At 45.2% G+C, this 21,407-nt stretch overlaps 2 protein-coding genes and 1 long non-coding RNA gene across 4 annotated transcripts in view; 1 reads left to right on the forward strand and 2 right to left on the reverse strand.

Annotated features, from left to right (window-relative positions):
* LOC135905901 (transcription initiation factor TFIID subunit 3-like) overlaps positions 1-14,372 on the reverse strand; it is a 28,641-nt gene extending 14,269 nt beyond the window's left edge. The window contains exons 1-8 of one of the 2 annotated variants that reach the window (XM_065437009.1): positions 13,937-14,372; positions 12,656-12,898; positions 10,072-10,234; positions 7,267-9,313; positions 5,624-5,647; positions 4,094-4,300; positions 3,576-3,646; positions 1,460-1,757 (exon numbers count right to left, since the gene is read on the reverse strand). In XM_065437009.1, coding sequence (XP_065293081.1) covers positions 1,460-1,757; positions 3,576-3,646; positions 4,094-4,300; positions 5,624-5,647; positions 7,267-9,313; positions 10,072-10,234; positions 12,656-12,898; positions 13,937-14,102 — 3,219 coding nt within the window. In that variant the 5' untranslated portion in view covers positions 14,103-14,372. The remainder of the gene's footprint in view (positions 1-1,459; positions 1,758-3,575; positions 3,647-4,093; positions 4,301-5,623; positions 5,648-7,266; positions 9,314-10,071; positions 10,235-12,655; positions 12,899-13,936) is intronic. The other variant, XM_065437010.1, reaches the window with a different exon arrangement.
* Positions 14,373-14,464: 92 nt separating this feature from the next.
* Positions 14,465-15,689, forward strand: Arl6 (ADP ribosylation factor-like 6). The gene has a single exon (XM_065437109.1). It carries the CDS (start codon positions 14,581-14,583, stop codon positions 15,148-15,150), a length of 570 nt encoding a protein of 189 aa, XP_065293181.1. The 5' UTR covers positions 14,465-14,580; the 3' UTR covers positions 15,151-15,689.
* A 1,658-nt stretch (positions 15,690-17,347) lies between these two features.
* On the reverse strand, positions 17,348-18,188 carry LOC135905961 (uncharacterized). Its single transcript, XR_010565572.2, has 2 exons — positions 17,954-18,188; positions 17,348-17,434 (listed from the first exon to the last, which is right to left on the reverse strand). It is a non-coding gene; the product is annotated as an uncharacterized lncRNA (long non-coding RNA).
* Between the last annotated feature and the right edge of the window lie 3,219 nt (positions 18,189-21,407).

The following is a 21,407-nucleotide window of genomic DNA, read 5'->3' on the forward strand; positions in this document are numbered from 1 at the left end:
CCAGCGGCTTGTATATGTCATCCTGTGCTAGATTCCCATAGACAGCTGCCATTGGTGGATAGCTGACACCAATCAAGAAGTGTGTTTGGATCAGTGCGCTTCTTCGTACTGTTATGGTGTATATTTACTGACACAGCATAAACAGGCTGAAGTAAGTGAAAACCTTCTTTTGGATTCCAACAAGAATTATGTACTTTGAGAAGAAGCCAACCATCGTGTGCTCCCGTTCAGCCACGGCCACCTACGCAGAAATTAAACTTTGGCCACCCTACTTATCGATGTCGTAGCCATTGGGCCTCAGTAATTTTGATTAGTTTTGAACACTTAACCGGCCTTGAAAGATGTGAAACTTAAGGTCAGATCACAGGTCCGCTTGCCAGCGTGCACTCATTACTGAGCTACTTACAGTGCTTCAAAATGTGCAAGTTGGATGCAACTTCTATCTGTCAGTCAAGTTGGTGCAGAACAAAGCCAATCCTGCACCACGTAGCAGGGCCAGACTGGAGTAGATGAGTACGAGTGTGCACTCCAGCACTGTCGTGCACAAAGCAAACGCAGTGCATATGCACTACAGTTGGAAATAGCTGCTGTCTGCTATGTAGCGCAGATACTGTGGCCACAAAGAGCCGCCACAACAAGCTCGCTCATTGAGCTCACTACGGTTTGCCAAGGACAACCACGTTTGGCATTTAGCAAATTGTATGTTCTAAAATTGGAAATAGTTGTGTCTAAGTGAAAATCGAGAATGAAGTTTGAACTGCACACCACGGTGACGTTCAGAAGGTGAAGCGTTGTGGGCTCACCCCGCAACGGCACAGCCTTCGCAGTGCAAGGCATTGAAGAAGGAGCGGGAGCACCGCAAAGGAAATCAAAGGTGATCTGTGGTTGCCAATAACTACACTTCTGAATGCATTGAAGCACTTTTTGCTGCAAAGCATTTCTGAAATAGTCTAAATGCATTTCTCTACTTCGATAAAAAGTGTTTCAGGACCCCTTTAAGAAGTTTTTGATATAACAACATGAGTGTGCTAGAGTGGAAATATGAACAGATCTCTCATCCCAGTGTCTTTATGCCATCCTTGTATCTATAAATGAACCGTGAACAAACCCAACTGTGAAGACGTCCACACAATCCTTTGATCATTTGCAGAGCAGAGGTGATTAGAAAAGACCAGTATGTTGAAACAAAGTCAAATACATTTAGAGTGCCAAAAAGGACCCCAAGCAATCCAATCCATTTTCTATCAGGTATACATGAAATTAGCTTCATTTGAGACATCTGGAAGTTTTACAGTTAACTCCTAGGGAGTAAACTTACAAAGAGAAAATGTAAGGGCAAGAAGACATGTGCCACTGGGAAGGGAGACGGTGGGAGGAGGGAACAATGTTTGGCTACTCTGACGGGCAACCCTGCTTGAACCAACAAGTATGCGGAGGCTGGCATGTCCTGAGCCCTCACCACAATGGTGCCAACGGTCTCGGTGATGACCATCCTGGCCGTGGGGAGAGGAGAGGCGGCCTCGGCCAGCTGTGGTTGCTGGGAGGCAGGGGGTGCGGCAGCCGCACCCTTGGAGGCCTTGGACGATGCCTTGCTGCCCCGGCCACTTGCCTGCGGCTGGGGTGGCGGAGGCGCAGCCACAGGAGTCAGCACTGGCGGTGATGGGCTGCGGGCTCGCACTGGAGAGGATGGTGGCGACGCTGCAAATGGGTCCGGGGGAGAGTTGCCCCCACCGCCTTGGGCCAGCGCTTTGAAGAGGCTGCGTGCAGTTGGAGAGCAAGGTCACGGAAGGTCACAAGTCAGTAACTTTCTCAAGTAAGGAACAGGATCTCTTGGAACAGCAGAGGTTGTTTACAGCAGAGGTCACTTAGGATGGCATAGACCTCGTTAAAGACAAGCTAAGTTTAGTTTCTAATGACTTCAGTACGCATCTGCTAAATTGAACTGAGAATATGAGTGAATTTTTTGGCTCTGTTCACATTCACCTCGGTGGGAGCCAAATGCACTGCAGGTAAGCTTCTCTGCAATGAATGGTGGCATGGACAAAATAGTGCTTCAATTCAAGCAAAGGTTGGCAAACCGCAGTTGTTGCCACAATACTGTGCTGTGTGGTAAGGTTTGCTTTCCATTTCCTGAACATTTGTTTTCATTTGTTTTCAGAGCTTTGCGCACCATTTTCTTCTATACAGCTATTCAGACACATATGTTTGAGTGAGTTCACCACCCTTGTAGGAAAGTCGAAGTAACATACAGAATGAGGTAACTTTCCCAACAGACGAAGTTCACTACTGTGCTGAAGCATGCGCATTCAGAGTAAGCCTGATGTTGCTATTTGCATACAAAACAACACTGGATAGCAGCCACTTATAGGATAGCAGTAAGCCATTGCCATCAGGAACTCAAGTTTCAGAGCATTCATATAACACTTCCAGTGATGCTTTTGAGCCGAGTCATGCTACCAAAATGATGTGAATGTAACTTTGCGTGATAGGGGTAACGGTGTTAGCTGCATAGCAGTGCTTTTAAGGCCCTGTTGCTTCTCACTAAGGATATGAATTTTAAAGCAGTGTTCACTGAATGGACAGTCGCCAAACAAGGAAAGCAGCCCATCTAATACACAGTAGCAGCCTTCTGTACGTCTGTACGTTTAAAAAGCGTGCTGATTTCCTAATTTTTTCTTCCCTGGCATGTGCTGCCACTATGTGGGAATACAGGGAATTTTTTTCTCGCACCTCCCTCTCTCAGTTTTCGGTGCATGGTTTGTTTTAGAGCTAGTTTGCTGCGGCGCGTCTATACACTACCGCTCGTGCATTGGCGCGCGGGCGGGAGGGTGGTGGCTTGGGTTTTGTTTCGCAAGCGGTTTCGGCTTCTTGCACCTCGCAAAAGTGATGGCTATCTCGTTACTAATCGCTGAAAGGGTGGCCGCCTGTTTCTCACTCGTTTAGTGCTCCCAGGGGTGAGCAAAGGAAGGATGCTGCTGTGCATGTGTTTTCTTTTCATTCTCTTCTTTTGGGGGGGGGGGACGACGGCGACGACGACTTGCAATACCTAATTGCATCTGGTTGGCAATAAGATGAAGATTAGCGGAAGTTTGTCACACGTTTTGCTTTTTTGAATTTTCTTGAGTGCACTCACTTACACAGTTCGATTACACTATGGACGTAAATATTAGTGTGAGAGCACGAACATTTGAACTTGTGAAATATTCTCGAGTGCACATATTCTAAGCCTTGAACTAAAACAATGCATCAATTTCTAATGCTTATAAGTTCTTTTTTTTTTATATCGCTGTTATTCGTGAATAAAGAGTACATATATACCAATGCAAAATATTTGTTTCTCACCTTACGGTCACCATAAAAAAATTACGGTAAATTTTTTTCGAAACAGGTCCCTCAGAAGAACTGGAATCTGCAGTAAACACATCTTTCTCTGGGCGGTCGCATATGGCGAAAAATATCGACCCTGAAAGGGTTAACAAAAGCTTCCGATTACAACAGCTAGAGGGTTCTTGAAGATGCCTTTGTCCTGCAGTGGCCTTCACTCAGCTGGTGAAGAATGTGGAGCTATTACTCACATTTTTGTTGCACTGGGCTTGGGAGTACTTCCAAGCTTCACAGTGATCTTGGGAATGCTATCGTCCTTCTTCTGCAAAGAAAAAGTTATAAGTAGTTTAAAACTTTCTTTTGGTAGCATTCATAACTAGACCCGACAGACCTAAATGTGCACGTTGCAAATAAAATACTGCATCATCCCCGTCAGTAAACGAGAGCCAAAACGTCTTACTTGGGCAAAAATATGTTGGGTACAGGTTTTAAAATAAAGTTAGGTGTTCAAGATGCACTTGCACTAACATTCTTTCTACATAATGTTTTAGTGTTTTAAGACTGTTACAAGCGCTGCACAGCGCATATAGGCACACTGTCACAAAAGCTTGCCCATTAGGAAAACACTGTGCGATAGACTTTACTCTGAAAGCTGCTTTTGTTTTGTCTGGTTGTTACTGATCATCTGCTGTGGAATTCCTTCACCACCTATACCAAAGCACTTTGCTTCAAATGTGCCATTAATTGGCAACACACAGAAGTAAATCACCTTCTCCTCTTTTCCCTTCTTCTTCTCTTTCTCCTTGCCAACTTTCGTTTTCGTCTTTTTATCTGCCTTGGTCTTCTCGGGGGCCTTCAGCTTGGCTTTTCCTTCTTTCTTCTCCTTGGGCGGCTTCTCCTTCAGCTTCTCCTTTGGCTTCTTCTTCACATGCTCCTTCTTGTCGACCTTCTTCTCCTTCTTCTCTTTGGCTTTGCTCTGCACGTTGATCAACACCAATTGATTAGCTCACGAAAGCAAAATGCTGTCAGGGTCACAAAGACGTCAAGAAACCCACAAAAAGGACTCGTGTAGTACAGGCACATCCAGTATAGCCATACATAGCTTTACCACAGACCGTCACTTGCACACACAAAGGAGATATCACGAGTGCTCAGTTGCACATTGCACCAATTTCCACTGACAGTGCGTAAAGCAATACATGCGTTTCTGAGCCACAAAGGGCATGCTTTAAAGAATGTGCTAAAAGTAGGAAAAAAGCCCCATGGTGCTAAATGATGTTCTGAGAGTTTGAGCACTACCTAGACAACTGCAGTTTCTGTCAGTGGATGCTGCCAAGATTTAACTTTTATGCTTTTGAGAAACAGTTCTAGCTTCAGGTACGGGGAGTTTCCAGATTTCACATGAAGCTCTCGCAGGTTAGAGATGCACATGCTCACAATACGAAGGTCTTGCCTAAGCCCTGTAAGTTTACGCTACATGCTACACGTTCCACGTATGTGGGCAGCTCTGCTTCAAACAAACACATGGCTCAGAATGATCACTTGTCTTGGTCTGCTCTAACTGCAGCTGGGTTCCAGCTGACCCTTTATGACACAAGATGAGGAATTACTACTGTCTCTGGCTATCCCTGTTCCTTGTCTTCAGCCATTTTAGCTTCATGTTCACACTGTATGCCCGGCAAACATGGAAAGCTCCCAAAGAAGCAGCAGTGCTCAGCATTACACGCGCTTTGCAGCGCTCAGAAATATTTAATCTCTCGAATATTTGCGGTGCATTTATGTGGCAAGTTTTGCGTCTGCTCAACTGAAGGTGCTTTGAGATTGCGGGCATGTGGTGCTTGTAGTGTTCGCCAAGCCATATTCACAAAGCGTTTAATATGAATATATCCTAATTGCCACGGATACAGTGAGTCAACATACTGATTGCACAGCCTGCTTATCAGCTGCTGTCACGCTTGTGATGTGTGCACCAATAATCAAAGCCAAGTTCCTAACTAGATTTTTTTTTTAGTTAAACAATAACGCGAAATCTAATGTGATAAAAACAAAAAAAACAGCAAGAAATGGCAAGTTTTCATGCAACCGATAAGTTCCCGCAAGATGCATTTCGCCCATGCACTGACGAGAAGAAAAAAATGTCCTCAATGACCTTGACGACACGTCTTACGGCTGCTGACAGCCTGCCCTTCCTCAGTCCAGGCTGCTTGTAATGAAAACATGAGATTTACTGCAGTTTTTTTCAAAGGACAAAATATCGAAGTTCTAACAGAGCAAGGAAAGCAGAGCAGTATGACATTACCTTCCAGTATTTGTCCATTGAAAACTGGACAAGAAAGCAAGGAGAGGAAAAGGAGAAAAAAAAAAAACACTGTTAGTTTAGTGAGATGCGTTTCCTACATGCAGGCCTTAGACAAAAGTGCCAGCAATGACTGAACCGAAAGAATTACACAAAACAGTTGCAGCAGGTAACTCAGCTGTAACTCCTTTCGAAATTGCAAGTTTTGCCCCATTAGATAGCTAACTGTTTCCATCAAGCCATGCACGCTGTATAATAGATCATTCTGTAGTAATGCAGCTCAGCTACCATCAAAATTAACTATGCCAAAAATTTGCAAGAACAAGACGATTTATGTTTTCTTTTAAATAGGTTATTGTCAGTGCTTTATTGAAAAAAAAATGGCATTTCTTGCCAACACTTTTGAGAACATACACAACCTTTTACGATGCCAGCATAATACTAACGCATGTAGCGTAATCAGCACATTTCCATGGCACAGTACACAATACATGTGCATCATTATGATTTAACCCTCTGCAGTAATATGTCAGGCCCCTCCCGACATGCAAAAATATAAGTTCCGGTCAGACATCTGGTTGCGCGCAACACAGATGCACTTGTGTCCGCTGGCGTTTTTTTCTTCGTGTTTGTTGAGGCACCTTTCAGAATATTTTCAACAGTTAATACCTACCCCTCGCAGCTTCTGTGCAATGGCAGAAATTGTTTAGCAGTACACGAAAGAATTTGAGCAGACCCTTCATGGCACAAAGCAGCAAGAGGGTAGCAAATGACATAAAACTGTCATGTGTTCAGCGACTCTGAAGATCATTTTAGTACCGAGTAAGAATATATTCCCCGTCAGATAACTAGCAAATGTCCTTGGATGATAGCACTGAAGATGACCATAGCGAGAACGGGGCACCAATTATCCAACTACAGTGGAGCTGAGATAGTTGAGTATCCACCACTGCTGTGGGAGGCAGGCAAGTGCTGTCACTGGATACAGGACCTTAAAACTTAGGAAAGACACTCACCCGATGAGAAATTACCAGCATGGGATCGGCAGGCATTTTTTTTCTTCTTTAGATATCTACAGGGCCCCTTTTCAATATGAGAACCCATATAAGTAGCTGAGCACTGGGCCGAGAAACATCTCTACACATGAGAAGAGCTCATTGGTTCCGGGGGGACTTGAACCCAGTACCTCCCGCATATGAGGTGGATGCTCAACCATTTCGCAACCTTTGCAGTGTGGAGACTACACTGTACAACAGCCGCACAAATAAACAAAAATTTCTGAAATAAACCAGTTCGTGTGCACTTGTTCACATGAGTGCTTTTTATCGGTGGCGTCTAGACCATGCGAAATCTTTCCTGACTGCAATGACCGCGATGTGGGTGAATGCTCCTGACTTTGTGAATCCATCTGCTCTATTTCAGCATGCGAGTAAAGCTTGCACTGAACAATGCAAAAGATGCAGCAACTAGGAAATGCACTCGAGGCCTTTATTATTAAGAGACAAAACCACAGGTTGATAGCTGAAAGTCCTAAATATCCTAAGAAGTTGTACGGTCCCTATGCTCTGCTGTCTCCATAGCCTAGACATGAACAATTGTGTCAAGGACCATGTTAATATGAATAGCGATGCAACTCTAACGCTCACCTTTTCACCATCTTTTTCAGATTTAGAGAAGGATGGCTTGTCTTCATCCATACGGCTCGTGGACGGCACAATAGGGGGTATGGCTTTCTTTTCAGCCAAAGTCTTGACAGCGAAGGGGCTCCCACCAAGCACCACAGGACCCATAAGGCCTCCTCCAGGGGGAGGTGCCGTAGGTGAGGATGCTGGCGACATGTCATCGCGAGAGGAAGGTGGTGGCACAAACAGCGGGGGTGTTGGGAAGTGGGAAGATGTGCCTGCCCGAAGCTGCGAGGAGAATGGAAATGCCGGCAGGAAACCCTGAGTCGGCGGTGACCCAAAGGCAGGAAACTTCGGCGAGAACAGGGGACCAGGAGGTTGTTGCTGGGGCTGCTGCAGCTGCTGCTGTTGTTGGGAGAAGGGAAACACACCCGAAAAGCTGGGTGCCGGTTCTGGGGATGTCTCCGACCGCTGCGACAGGGCAATGAGAGGAGATGCTTTCATTTCCGGTGTCTTTGGAAGCCCCTTCTTTGGGGATGGTGTTCCCGAAGTTGATTTGTTCTTGCCTGACTTCTTCTTGCCCTTAGTCTTTTCTTTGGACTTCTTTTGTTCAGTGTTGACAGGCGGGCCCGGAATATGCTCTGGTGAAGGTTCCTTGACCTCTTTCTTTGGAGCTGGCGAGCCCACCAAGTCCGGCGTCTTGGGCGTCGGGGGAGGTGACGAGTCCGAGTCCGTGAAGTCGTAGACATCCCTCGGCTCCAGCTTGCGGTTCAGCATACCAGACATGGCTGCCTCCAAGGTCTCCCTCTTCTCTTCAAGTCGAGATTCCTCACGTGCCTTCTGAATCACAGCGTCAATGCATTGCTCTATGTCGGCCAGCCGGCTCTCCTTCTCCTGCTTGCTAAGTGTCTCAGGTGAGTCATCAATCACAAGTCTCGGCTCTGGGGACTCCTCGCGAGAAAGTGGCTCGTCCTCATATGGGTCATCTGCAATCACTGCACTTTCCTGCGCAGCAGCAGCAGCTGCAGCGGCAGCTGCGTTCAGCTTGCTGCGTTCCTCCTCTGCCTTGCACGCCATCACTTGCAGTGGTGTCATGGTCGACAGCATAGAGGGAGGAATCATGGACGTCAATGAGAGAGGCAAGTGAGGAGGAGACAGAACCGGTGGTGGGGATGGTGCAAGTGGTGGAGGGACGGGAGGAGGTGGAGCAGGAGGCGGTGCTACAACAGGTGCGGGGGGAGGTGGTGTAGGCATTGGTGCAAATAAGAAAGGAATCGGAGGTTCAGCCGCTGCGGCTGCTGCTGCCTGCTTCTTCTTCTCTTTCTTTTCTGCTTTTGAAGCTGTTGGACTCTTGGACTTGTTGAGTGACTTAATCTTGGCAGGCTTTGGCGTCAGCCCAGCCACAGCCATCAAGCCTCCTGTACCTCCTGGATTCCCCAGCTTGTTCTTGCTCTTTGACTTTGACTTGGAACTGTCCTTGCTCTTGCCCTCTTTACTCTTTCCTTCTTTGCTCTTTCCTTCCTTGATCTTACCCTCTTTGATCTTTCCTTCCTTCACCTTTCCCTCCTTGTTCTTGGACTTGATCTTGGCCATCTTGCTGCTGCCATCCTTGGAGAGCTTGAGCTCCTTGGACAGCTTGAGTTCCTTGGACAGCTTGAGTTCCTTGGACAGCTTGAGGCCCTTGGCAAGCTTCTTTTTAATCTTGAGCATGGGGTTGCTGCTTGAACTCTTTTTGCTCATGAAAGGGACGTAAAGCGGAGCAGCCTTCTTCAGATGTGTGTTCTCCTTGTTGTCCTTTTTGCTCGTCTTGGCCTTCTTGCCATCCTTGCCCTCTTTCTTCACTTTTATAGTTTTCTTGGGCTCCTTCAGCTTCACTTCCTTATGTGGTACATCTATACTGTCCGAGGAATCAGAGTCAAAGGCCATGCCAGCCGGCAGGGTTTTGATGAATGACGATGGAGCGCTTGGCTCTGGTAGCTTGCCCTCTCGAGCGGGCGAGATGAAGCCCGAAGGTGTCATGAACACACTCGTCACCTCTCGCATGGGCTGGCCTTCTTCCTCCGTGCAGAGCCTGCAAGACGGCATTTAGGAGTTTGCTCCCAAAGTACTACTTGCACAGCAAAGTTTGGGCATTTCTGCAATATCACTTCAGTATACTTTGTGCTATTGGTGCCAAATGTGCTGACAGCAGTAAGTACGCAAAAGAATAACTGAGAAAATACAATAAATGACCAAATTATCACACATGCACACCTTAGAAACAAACAGGAAATGTTGCACAGGCTCGGAGGTGAAAGACAAAATGAAACACTCTCATTTAGATTACTGACGAAATAAAAAGTACAATAGTGTGCAATACACCCATCATGATATACCCTGTATATGTCAATATATTTATTCACAATTAGCCGTAGTAACCCTAACAGCAAAATAAACTGCATATAATTATGCAAATCTTTACAGCACAGGCCACGGATGATCCTCCTAAAAAAAGTTAACTACTATCGCCCTCTCCCTCTCTCACTATGAAAAAGTGTCTCTTCGCCTACAAAAGAAGAGGGACACTATTTTGCTTGTCCCATTAGTTTGCACTGTTTTCACTCCAAGTGTCATATACCAAATAGCCAAACAGCAAACCTTCTTGAACTTAATTTCTAGCAGTACGCTCAGGCTTCTTTCAACATTTTATCTTCAAAACCTATCTTATGCCTGTGTCTGCCTCTTTTCCTCATCCTAAAAGCTTGTCCTAGTTTTTTGTTCTAAACAAAACAACGATGATTGACAAGGTGACCTGGGCATGAGCAGTTGCCTAATAATTTTAGACCTCACCTGAAGCGTTTGGGGTTGGGAGTCTCCGTGCCATCAGCATTTCGCTTGGTGGGCTGTGGACTTCCCTGAGGAGAAGATATTTCCTCACCAGCACTGTTGGAAGCCATATCTCTTTTCATGCCATCAATGCCTGACCCAGGAGACAGGAGCATACTTTCCTCCTCTAAGGACAAGACAAAAAGATGAGCATGTCAATTACATGTTTTTAAATACTGAATTCCAAGGAACAAAAATCATACTAAAACACAAGGCTTGCATAAAATCAAAGAAGTGAAGTGCAGACCAGCCAACATTAACAGTTGTAAAATGCTACGGTCTAAGCCAAAGAAAATACTAACAATTATTTTATTAGGGCACTCATGATGGCGACTGCTTATTTTTAAAAACTTGAGGAATTTGTTCCATAGAAGTGCTGTGCTCTGCTTTGTAATCACGATAACAATAATCGGCACCAAAGACAAATGGAAAAGTTTATTCATAAAGCATTCACATAATGGCAGCTGAAAATGTAGTCATTTTTACACACTAGTTCAATCACTAGGTGGCACTAATGTGAGCAGGTTTGAATAATCCAGAAGGTCCAAAAAATAATTTTGGAAAATTGATCCGAGAGTGTTATTTAAATCAAATTTGCCCTAATCTGGCCACAAAGGAGCAACTGTTAGGGTCAATATGATGATTGTAAATAAGCTCTGAAAGCCTGGCATCTTATGATGGAATCATAAAAGTTGGCAGGTATTGTAGTGACACACCACATGGTACCACTTGTTCCTGTAATTTTCCAAGATTTAGCGACATCAGGTGAATTAGTTCCTATTAGCTCAGGCCCAATGACATCATGACAGAGAATCACAAATACCCTTTCCACACAGGCAGTTTGTGGAGTAAACAAACTGGCAACAAGGAGAAGCTTGGTTTAAAGGAATTTCTTTTTAACCACTTTCAGTGGACCTGGTGTGACCACAACAGTGACATGATAATGATACACGATACACAGTGAACGTAAAAATCAACTTTTGATATTAGCATGTTAACAGTGGCACATTATGTTACAGACATCATTCAATGGCTTCAGGATTTCACCTCTCATGCCATGTTTTTCTCTGGCAATTTGGCATCTCTTTCAGTTCCTTAGATGTCCCAATTTCTGCAAGTTAAGTCCAATTTTAAACAGGTCTGGTTCCTCAGTCCCAAAAATGTCATGTTTTGCCCAACTTCTATGTAGCCTGTTGGCGCACAGCAAGAAACCATTTTTGTGCTGGAAAGATGGGTTTGTCCCTTCGGTGCTCCAAAACAAAGGCAGTGACACTGAACGCAAGGTGTTAGGGTTGGCGTATGGCACCACATGTTGAAAGGAATTTCAACCGACCATCTCACCCTGCCTCGTCGAAATGAGGTGTGACTTCGCCTGCTATTGTTGGCGTCCCGCTCCACGTGCAGAAAGAACTTTTTCTCACCCAACCTTTTTCCACCAGGCCTCGACGAAATGAAGCATGACTTCCTAATTCGCCATGACCATTTCGAGTGTCTGCCTGTCTGCCGGAAGGCCTTCAGTGTACAGGCCTCTTTTGTGTGTGTATGTGTGTGTGGGTGTGCGAGTATAGAGAGACCCTTTTCTCGAATCGGACCTAGAGGAGAACTTCCACGAACCCGCAACGCGCAGAAGAAGCGGACAGGCATCTACAATTCCAGGAGGCGGGACGACCTCTTCCTTTCAGCAGGCTAGGTATAACCAGAGGAGGAGGGGCCCTCTTTCTGTGCCGGTCACATGACGTCGACGAAAGCAAGATCCCTCCACGATTGTAGAGAGCATATTTAAGGGGTTCCAAAATGTACTTTTGAACACTTCATGCTCTTATCATTTTCTTTCACCAACTTTTGAATAAACCATGCAAGTTTCACACTAGAAATCGTCTCGCCCTTGCTTGGTCGCCATGGTATACCGGATGCCTGCAGCCCACCGACAACGCCACGCTACCCAATAAGTAACGTCGGTCAAGCTTCGATAGGCAGGCACTGCTACTATTTGGCAGTAGTATGATACGCTACCCTGGAGTACGCAACAAAGGTCATGTTGTGAAGCCAACAAGAGGAGACGTGAACATACATAGGACCTCTCAGGGTCAGGTTGCGGAGATGGCAATGTGACGATGAACCTGTGGAAACACAGTGCTGTCATGATATGACAGCAGTAAATGACAATTATCCACATTCTTACAACCACACTGAATTCCAAATCATCCTTGGCAGCATTTTCCATAAGAAAATAAAGCTCATCGACAAAGGGTCAAACTCATGTACAGCACATTTGTGAAGCCTAGGTCGGACACCTCTTCCCCTGCTGCACTTATTAGGAACGGTAAAGTTACACGAAAGACACATATGGAAGCAAGACACCCAGTGGCTTTTGCTTTTGTGTGTGTCTTCCATTCAAGTCTCTCACGCTGCTTTACCATCCCTAATGACAATCCAAATAGCCTAAGCTTTTACAGTAGTGCATGTATCACATTATTCCCTCCCGCTTTATGATCTGGCAGATCTGGAAACCTTACTTTAGGCATGATTTGCTCAAAGTGAGGCCCACCTTCCAGCTCAGGGTGCATAGGGGGCAGGAACTCGTGCACCCACTCGGGCCTCTGCAGGAGCTCCCGGCTGCCAGGTTTGGGGTGCGGCAGGTTTGTGGGCCGAGCAACAGGGAAGTGAGGGACCCGCTTGGAAAAAGCCACGGGTTCAACGTTGTTGATGTACTCTTCAAGCTCGCTCAGCAGGATGCCCAGATCATTGAATGCTAGCGAGAGATCATCCAAGTTGGGCTCGGTTCGCCCATCTGCAGAGAAGAGACAAGAAACCCATTTTCAAAAAGGATTACAGCTAATCATTTTACACCAAAGGTTCACAACAGATTTTCTAAGAAATATAAAAGTTATGTAGAATTCCAAAACTAAAGCACAGCCAGAAAACACCATAGCAATGGCTTTTCTACAACATATCTGAACTTACCGAGTTTCACATGTCGCCAATGTGTAAAATCTAGAATTTAGTTTTGACATCAACACAGCTGAGCTTACACGGTAACATTACATGACAAACACTTTAGACTCGCAAGCACTCGAAATCCGAGACTGCCGAGTTTTTCAGTAAAGCAATAAACAAACACAAGTTCCGCCTTGATATCTAAGCAGAAATGCTGGAATATTGTACATCTGGTAATCTAAAACGTACAACATATATCTCATGAGCGGTGATCGTGCCACTTCTCAGCGCGGACAGAGCAAATTACACCCAATATCTGCAGCTTATTTATGGCTAACAGATTTAGAAGAGAAATTCTAACATTACGGAATGCATTTTGGCCGATGCACGGATTCTGCGCGGTTCTCATATATGTCGACCAAGCCGACGCTACTAAAGGCGTTTTGTGGAGGCGAAAGAATTTCACGCCATGTTAAAAATACTTTGTTTACCGCGAAAATCAGTTTAGACGTGTTAGCGACTGTGGACAGCTGAGGTCGCGGCTAAGATAAAAAGGCGCGCTCGTCCCCTGAAGAAAACATTGCATTACGGGCTGCTATCTCAGCACTGCGACTTGACATAGAACATGACTTTGTATATTGGCTTTAGGACAGAAGAAGGCTGGCTATGATATCAACGCTTTTACGGCGATATTGATGAACGACATAAGTTGAAATAGCGTCGCAATGTCTCCAACTATGCCCAAAACAATGGCACGCGGTGAAGTGCTCGAAAGCATCATCGGCCAGTCGTACCAGCTTGCGTAGAAGCGAAGCGTTACCTAGAGCAGGTTTAGTAAGAGACGGGAGGGGTGCTTGCGGGTTATTTCTAAGTAGCTAGCGACCGTGCTCACCTTGATTTGAATAGGCTTGCGCTGTCCTGGCGATTTCAAGTACATAACGATGAAGTATGTCAGCAAGCAACTCCAACGTTGACTGATGCACGGCGTGCCAGCCAATGTTTTGACATATCTGAGCAACTGAAACCTTCAGGACACTACGACTAAACAGAGCTGCCATTCTACGTCCAAAAAGTCATGAAAAATAGATCAATGCTATGATTTTTCCTGTAGAACGTCAAGACGCATCTTCCAAGCATCTTCCCACTGTGCACTTCAGTTCACGCCATCTTTCACACACCAAGCTAAGCGATCCCAAGCAACGAGTCTCGGAGTGGGTCCGAACGTTCAATACAACCACCACAGCATCTTTCACACGAAACAAATCTGGTCACACACTATCACCGATAAATAATCGCCATGCTGAACTCGTTGTTGAAGTTTATTAGAGGGCAGCACCTGCGACTTTTATAGAGCATTATGGGAAGGCGCCGTTGCATAGCAACTGCAAGTTTGTTTGTATACAAACGGATCACCTGTTACTGTGCCACGCCGACGCGTTTTCTCCACATTCTTTTGCAAGAGGTCGCAGCAAGTGAAGCGAGCGACGGCTCCGCGCGAAGTAGACCTTGCGTCGCAAGACGAAAAACACGCGAAATATGGGATTTTTCGACAAACTCGTCAGTTTTCTCGGCTTGAAGAAGAAACAGGCCAGCGTTTTGGTAGTCGGCTTGGACAACAGCGGTAAAAGCACCATCCTAAATCATTTCAAGCCCGAGGACCAAAGGGCGATGGACATTGTGCCTACTGTAGGCTTCAACGTGGATTCCTTCAAGCTGAAGAACTTGGCGCTCACGGCTTTTGACATGTCCGGCCAGGGAAGGTACCGCAATCTCTGGGAGCATTACTACAAGGACACCGACGGAATAATCTTTGTTGTGGACAGTACGGACGCACTGAGAATGGTTGTGGCTAAGGATGAACTTGATATGATGCTACAGCACAAGGATTTTAAGGATCGTCCTGTGCCGATCTTGTTTTTCGCGAACAAAATGGATCTCAGGGAAGCTTTGTCCAGTGTGAAAGTTAGTCAGGCGCTGGGATTGGACGTGCTGAAAACGAAGCCATGGCATATTTGTGCGAGCAATGCTCTGACTGGAGAAGGTTTGCAGGAAGGCCTAGAGTGGCTCAGCGAACAAATACAGGCACTTCTGCAGAAAAAGAGGTAGCCGGAAGAAGGACTTGTAATTATTTTCTGATCGCGAAACGTCAGAACGCAGTCTTCAAGCGCTGCTGCGATATCTGAAAGCGACCGGATTGAGTGAGCGCCTGTGATTCGGACTGAGTGACCGACTGATATCTCCAGTGGACTTTCTCTTCTTTTCACCCTTCCGTCCCCCTTTCCCTTTCCCCAGTGTAGGGTAGCCAACCGGGTTCAGTCCTGGTTAACCTCCCTACCTTTCTTTTATCATTTTCTCTCTCTCTCTCTCTCTCTCTCTCTCTTCACGAGTCTTTTGAAACTCTCTCAGTTGAAACGTGTTCATCTCGAATGTGAATATTTATGTGTATGTTCATGCGCAAGTTTATTGTTACTAAAATAAATCCAAAGCAACGAATGTTTGTTCCTTGGAGGAGTATCTATATAACACACATAATTTCGTTTCTGATCGACTTTCGTCCGCATATATATGCAGCCGTGATATGAATGCCACTTGAATAGGCCAGACCGCGCTATACTCCATGCAATTTTTTTAATCATTTCCGAATTAAAAAGGAAACATGGTATATGCGACACCTGCAACTCTGCGATGTACTGTTATTGTGTAAATTTTAAAAGTTTTTCAGACCTATAAATGACGTTTGCTGCTATACTGTCCTGTTGTGTGATAATTGTTCTCGGGCTGCGTGAACACATGCATTCCTGCCGGCTTTGCAAAAATTAATATGGTGTGGTTCTTCTCTATGTGTGTGTGTGTTTCTTTTCTTCCTCTCAACTACTACGGTTTAGGAAACAAAGGTATCACAGCTATAACTTGTAACACGTTACGCGTTCCAAGAATCTTTGCTGCAAAACTGTTGCAACCGTGCAACATCTGCCTCGCGCACATTGAAAGCTCGTTCATTACGGTAGGTCGATCGTGCTGCCCTGGCTCGTAGTAAACGAGCGAGGGCAGTAATGTATACCGCTTATAACGAACGCTCGGCTATTACGAACGAAGGTAGTGTGATCGCGCTGTCTACGCTCGTAAAAACAGAGCTTTCGTTGTAGAACTTTTTTATCTTCTAACGGCGCTGTGTCCAGATATAACGAAAACATGCAGAGCAACGAATTATTGATTGGTTGGTTATTATATGTACATGTACTTAAATACACAATAAAGTCGAAATGACGCATATTGAAAAGGAGGGGGGGGGGGATTGATCTGCAACGCACTCCGGTGTGTCACACGCCGTGTCAAGTCCACTAGTGTTCCTGTATATGCTCCCGCAGGGAGCAGAGTTGCGCATACCTTTTCCGGCGCCGCTCGCACCGCTATTGGCCGAGAGCGAAAAATGACGTCAAATGATCCGCGCCGCTGCGAAGCCAACTTTACGGGCGCATCGCCGACTCATGCGAACTCGTCGTTTCCGTCATTGCCATCGTCATTGCCATCGCCATTGCAATCAGCGGACCGTCGATCGTGCGTTGAGAGGAGCAGCTGCGGGTTTCAGATACCGTATTCGACGATGTGAAGTCAAGGACCTTGGTGAAGTGATACGAAACACATCGTACTGGCACTTCTATTCCAGTGTGACGGGGTGCAGCGCACCACACTGCACAAAGCGCACGGAAGTCAGCCATAGGAGTAAATGCTTCACCCAGTTGAAAAAAACAATTGGACCCAATTGGAAAATTTCCACTTGTTTCCAATTGGTCCCATTTGTGTATTAGTACCCAATTGGGCCACTTGGAACAATTGGGCCAATTGGTTGTATACCATCTGGCTCAAATGGTGCAGTTGGCATAAAACCAATTGGTTGTATACCATTTGGCTCAAATGGTGCAGTTGGCATAAAACCAATTGGTTGTTGCCAATTGGGTCACATGGTGCAGTTGGCATAGAACCAATTGGGCCAATTGGCATGGAACCAAATGGTGCAAATGGAGCTGCTCGACGGCTCAAATGGTTTCGACTGTGCACCGCCTGCCTGCGCTGTGTGAATCTGGCAAACTAGCACAGCAATAAGGAACCACATTATTACGTGTTGCTCGGCTAGTTGGTTCATATATATCGTGATCTAATATGATGTAATACAATACGAACAGCACAGAAAGAGAATCTATTCATTAATACTCTTCCCCATGCTTTTCTTGCTTCACATCATATCACACAAGGAGCCACTACTTCCTTAAGATAACTATATGTGACAATGAGGCAACAAGTGAAAAGTAGGATTTAAAGCTTTATTACTAAGAAAAATGCAATGCGGGATACTGTTCATGGTCCTTTTCCGGTCTAGTCGCGCCACAACCTGCAGAAATGGATAAAAAAGAAAGACAGCATTGTGTATGGAATCCTGAAACACCTGTTGCCCTCAAAAGCTGGCACGACAGGCAAGCTGATATTAGATAAAAAGGCACCTCAATTTTAATATTCAGCAATCTAACCAGGTTGAAGAGAGTCACAATTTGCGGTTTATGTAGCTAAGGTTCAAGCAGCAAATGCAATAAAATTGTTCTAATCAGTATATATTTTTCGCTGTTCTGTCAATGTCAGCAATGTTCTCCCCCACGTAGTGATTCATACGTTTCACCAGTGCTGTCACGATGCTCTCGGGGAAACCTTGCTTTTAAAGAAACGCTCATGCAATACACTTGAAGCATTTTTGTCGAAATTAGTTCAGTGCATCATGCATATTTGCTACATTACACAAAAGCTTATACATATATATGTGCAATCATTTAACTCAAACGAGTGTGCGTGACCCGTGCACTCGTGTAGTGCAGTAATGCAAATTAATTACAAGAGCTTTGGAAACGCGGAAACTTACCTCCGATCTGCAAAATTCTGGCAAGGTAGTGGGCACACGTGCCGGCCGCGTTTGTCCACTTCACCATATAAAAACCCGCCGAAAAGTCGTCGTCAGGCTTGAAGTTCTTTATGTCTGTCACTGGTACAATTGCCAAATGTTTGTCGATTTCGTGCCACACGAAGCACGCAAGGCGATCAGGACAAAGCGCAGAATGCAGTGCAGCACGCATGCACGACTGTCGACGACTGCTTTTGTTGCTGCCATGGCACAGGCCATGGTTGCTGCACACACGAGCACATGTTGCTAATGTTGATGTCGATTATGCTGTCCCGTTCGGTCGCCAAGGCAAAATGACGCTGAGACAAAATTTAATTCCAAGGAAGAATTATTTCATAGATGTGAAATATGAAATTTAAACAATATTGCTAAATTACAAATTGCATTATGCCTAAAGGTTGTATGAGTCGTGTGTTTAAGAAACACATAAAAAAGTGCAAGTTTTTTTTTTTACTGTTTAACATGATCAATACATCGCGACCACTTTTTTTCACGGTTGTTCCCCATTTACTTGCCCTCCAAATGCCAAATAGTGTCTTCCAATCTCGCGAATCCAATCTCGAATCTCGCGTCCAAATCTCAAAAGAGAAATCTCAAAAGGAAAAGAGAAATCTGCAAATTTTGTACACAAGAGACATTAACATTTTCTCACTTAAATTTTATCCAAATGGTTTTGATAACTCCAATTGGACCATGTGGCAATTCGGATTTACCCAAATGGTCCTGCTGGAGACTCCATCTGGCCCAATTGGAAGGGAGGGTTTCCATATGAACCAATTGGCCGTTCTAACTGGTCCAAATGGTCCTGTTGGAGAAAACACTTGGTCCAATTGGAAATTGCCGTTTCCAGTTGGACCCATTGATATTTCCAAATGGTTTCAATTGTTTTTTTCGACTGGGCAGCCAAGCAAACTAGCTGGAGACACACTGATACTATAGTGAGAGTGTTGTTGCTAACAAGTCTGGGCTTCTTGACTTTGAATGCACCCTTCGAGTTTAAAATTGAAATGAATAATATGTACCTCTCTCGTCAACCGCAATTTCTGAAGAGCTAGGACATCTTTGCAGAAAGCAGACAAGGGAACAAGGATAAAACGGGTGCTAAGTTGGCATATGCATAGTTAGCTCTCGAGCTGTGATAATTGTAATATATTCCTTCTCCGTGTGAAGTTTTGAGAACAGTTAAATATATTCTAGTCAATTTATTGTCTTGAAGTGCACAGGCTTATTTATTTTGTTAACTAATTGCTGCCATAGAAGCTAAAATTAAGCCGCAATTGTATGTGTGCTAGCTTGTGAGCATCACGTATCAGCCAGCGGAACAAAAACTTGTCGTTCATTTAAACACGCTAGAAATCTACGTTGTGCTTTGGTGAATGCTGTTTCCTGTGGGCGGGAGTGGAGTGAATGCACTGTTGAATGACGTAAAATTTCCTTGCCTCTGATGTGATAGGTCACAAAGCTTTGTAACCTGGCTTTTTGGCCAAAACCTGCTTCAGTGATTTCATTGATTTGATACAGTGTCTTCAACTACTGGCTTTTCTCCGAGTGGTAAGAGATCAAGAAATATGTGTTGTCAGATTACAGTATGCACTGTGTGAATAATTACTCTGCAAGTTTGCCATCTTGATGTGATTAGTGCAATAAAAATAACCTGTTGTTACTCTTATTAGCTTGTTGCCTTTCCAGTTTCTTTGAATTCTGCCCCCAAGGTTCCAAGAACCAGCACACTTGGCCTGCTGCCAGCAGCCGTTCATGCATTCCCTTGTATGAAATAAATTTGATCTAGAAGCTCTTGTATGTTGAATCTTTTTCTGCTTGCAGATTTGCTGCTACTATATAGCTGATTAGTCTGCGGTATGAATGAATCGTAAAAGTAAGCTTTGCTTAAAATGTGCGCATGTGAACATTTGAAATGCGCTTAAATCTGTGTCTGCACCGCATGTATCGAAAACTTGCAGCTGTTGTGAACGATGGTTAGTGATAAATGACGCTGTGTTAACGGTCACTGACATAACTGCAGGCACGATAGCTCTCTTGGCGACGGTCATTAATCGGCTGGTTTCGGCAGCCAAAATGCGCTAAGTGTCCACCTTACGTGTGTGAAGTTTTAAACACTTTAAAACATTTCTTGCTTTCTGACAGTGATAAGACAACTTCATATGCATGCTGAAAACCATTGCACCGCGTTTTGTGGCAACGTACTGCGCGTTTGCGAGCAAACTTTGGAGCTGTTCGAGCCACGGGAGTATTTTATTTTGGGGAATCGAAGGCGGTGCTACCCCCTATTTGTACGTTCATGTGTGTGTTTGTATATGCGTGTTTACATAGGTACATACAAAGTTTCGGTTGGTTGGAAGCCCACCCCCTCCGACTGCACGAATGACTCGTTCGAGTGTAGCCTGTATTAAGAAGTGCCCTTTGCTAAGCGTCTGCGAAAAATTGGCGCTTGTAGCTCGCGACCACTAGAGAAAAAGGCGGAACACTGCGCGGCATTTGGCTCCTGCGCGCACGAGAAGTGGCTTCGCTGCAGAGCTGGATCACGACGGTGGACCTATGCGCAACTCTGCTCCCTGTGGGAGCACATACAGGGACACTAAAGTCCACGAGTTCATACCCTCGCACAATGTCCGCGGCTGTCATTTCCGCGCCCTCTTAATTTTGGAACGCCTATTCTGTCGTTCCACAGCATCGCAGCTGCTTTTCAGGCACGTGGTGCCTTTTTTTGTTTTCCCCTCCTTTCGTGTGCTTTCTCCCTTTCCTCCACGTGCAAATAAAATGGTGCAAGTATACGAGACCAACGACTTCGAACAACTACAAATGTGATGGTACGTGACAGTTAAAAAAACAACTGTAAAGGAAAACGCTAATCAGCATATACCGCATTGTCAAATATACAAGATGAAGGTCAAATCCCCCTCCCGAGCTGCGTGCACAAGCCAGAAGGGTGGTGACGTAAACGTGAAGTAACTGATTTCGCAGAATTCTTTAGAGATAAATTAATATATTTATTATCGAGGCCTATACTTGCGAAAGTGGGCGAGAGGAATGGAGGTCGCGCTTAGTATGGCTCACTATATATGGAAGTGTCAAATGCGAAATTTCACAGTGAGTTCTAGTCCTCGAAGGACGTCACCGGCCAATTATGCCTGAGTGCATAGGAGGAATATTTTCATTTTCCCGAGGAGGGGGGGTGGGGGTGCGCTGAGGCCCGACCAACTTTCCAACTTTCCGTGTGTGAGTGTGTGTGTGTGTGTGTGTGTGTGTGTGTGTGTGTGTGTGTGTGTGTGTGTGTGTGTGTGTGTGTGTGTGTGTGTGTGTGTGTGTGTGTGTGTGTGTGTGTGTGTGTGTGTGTGTGTTATCTTTAATAACAGTTGCGCACTTGAACAAATTTCCTGCGACCTCGAAAAAGTGT

Source organism: Dermacentor albipictus, chromosome 5, assembly GCF_038994185.2.
Source record: "Dermacentor albipictus isolate Rhodes 1998 colony chromosome 5, USDA_Dalb.pri_finalv2, whole genome shotgun sequence".
NCBI lineage: Eukaryota > Metazoa > Arthropoda > Arachnida > Ixodida > Ixodidae > Dermacentor > Dermacentor albipictus.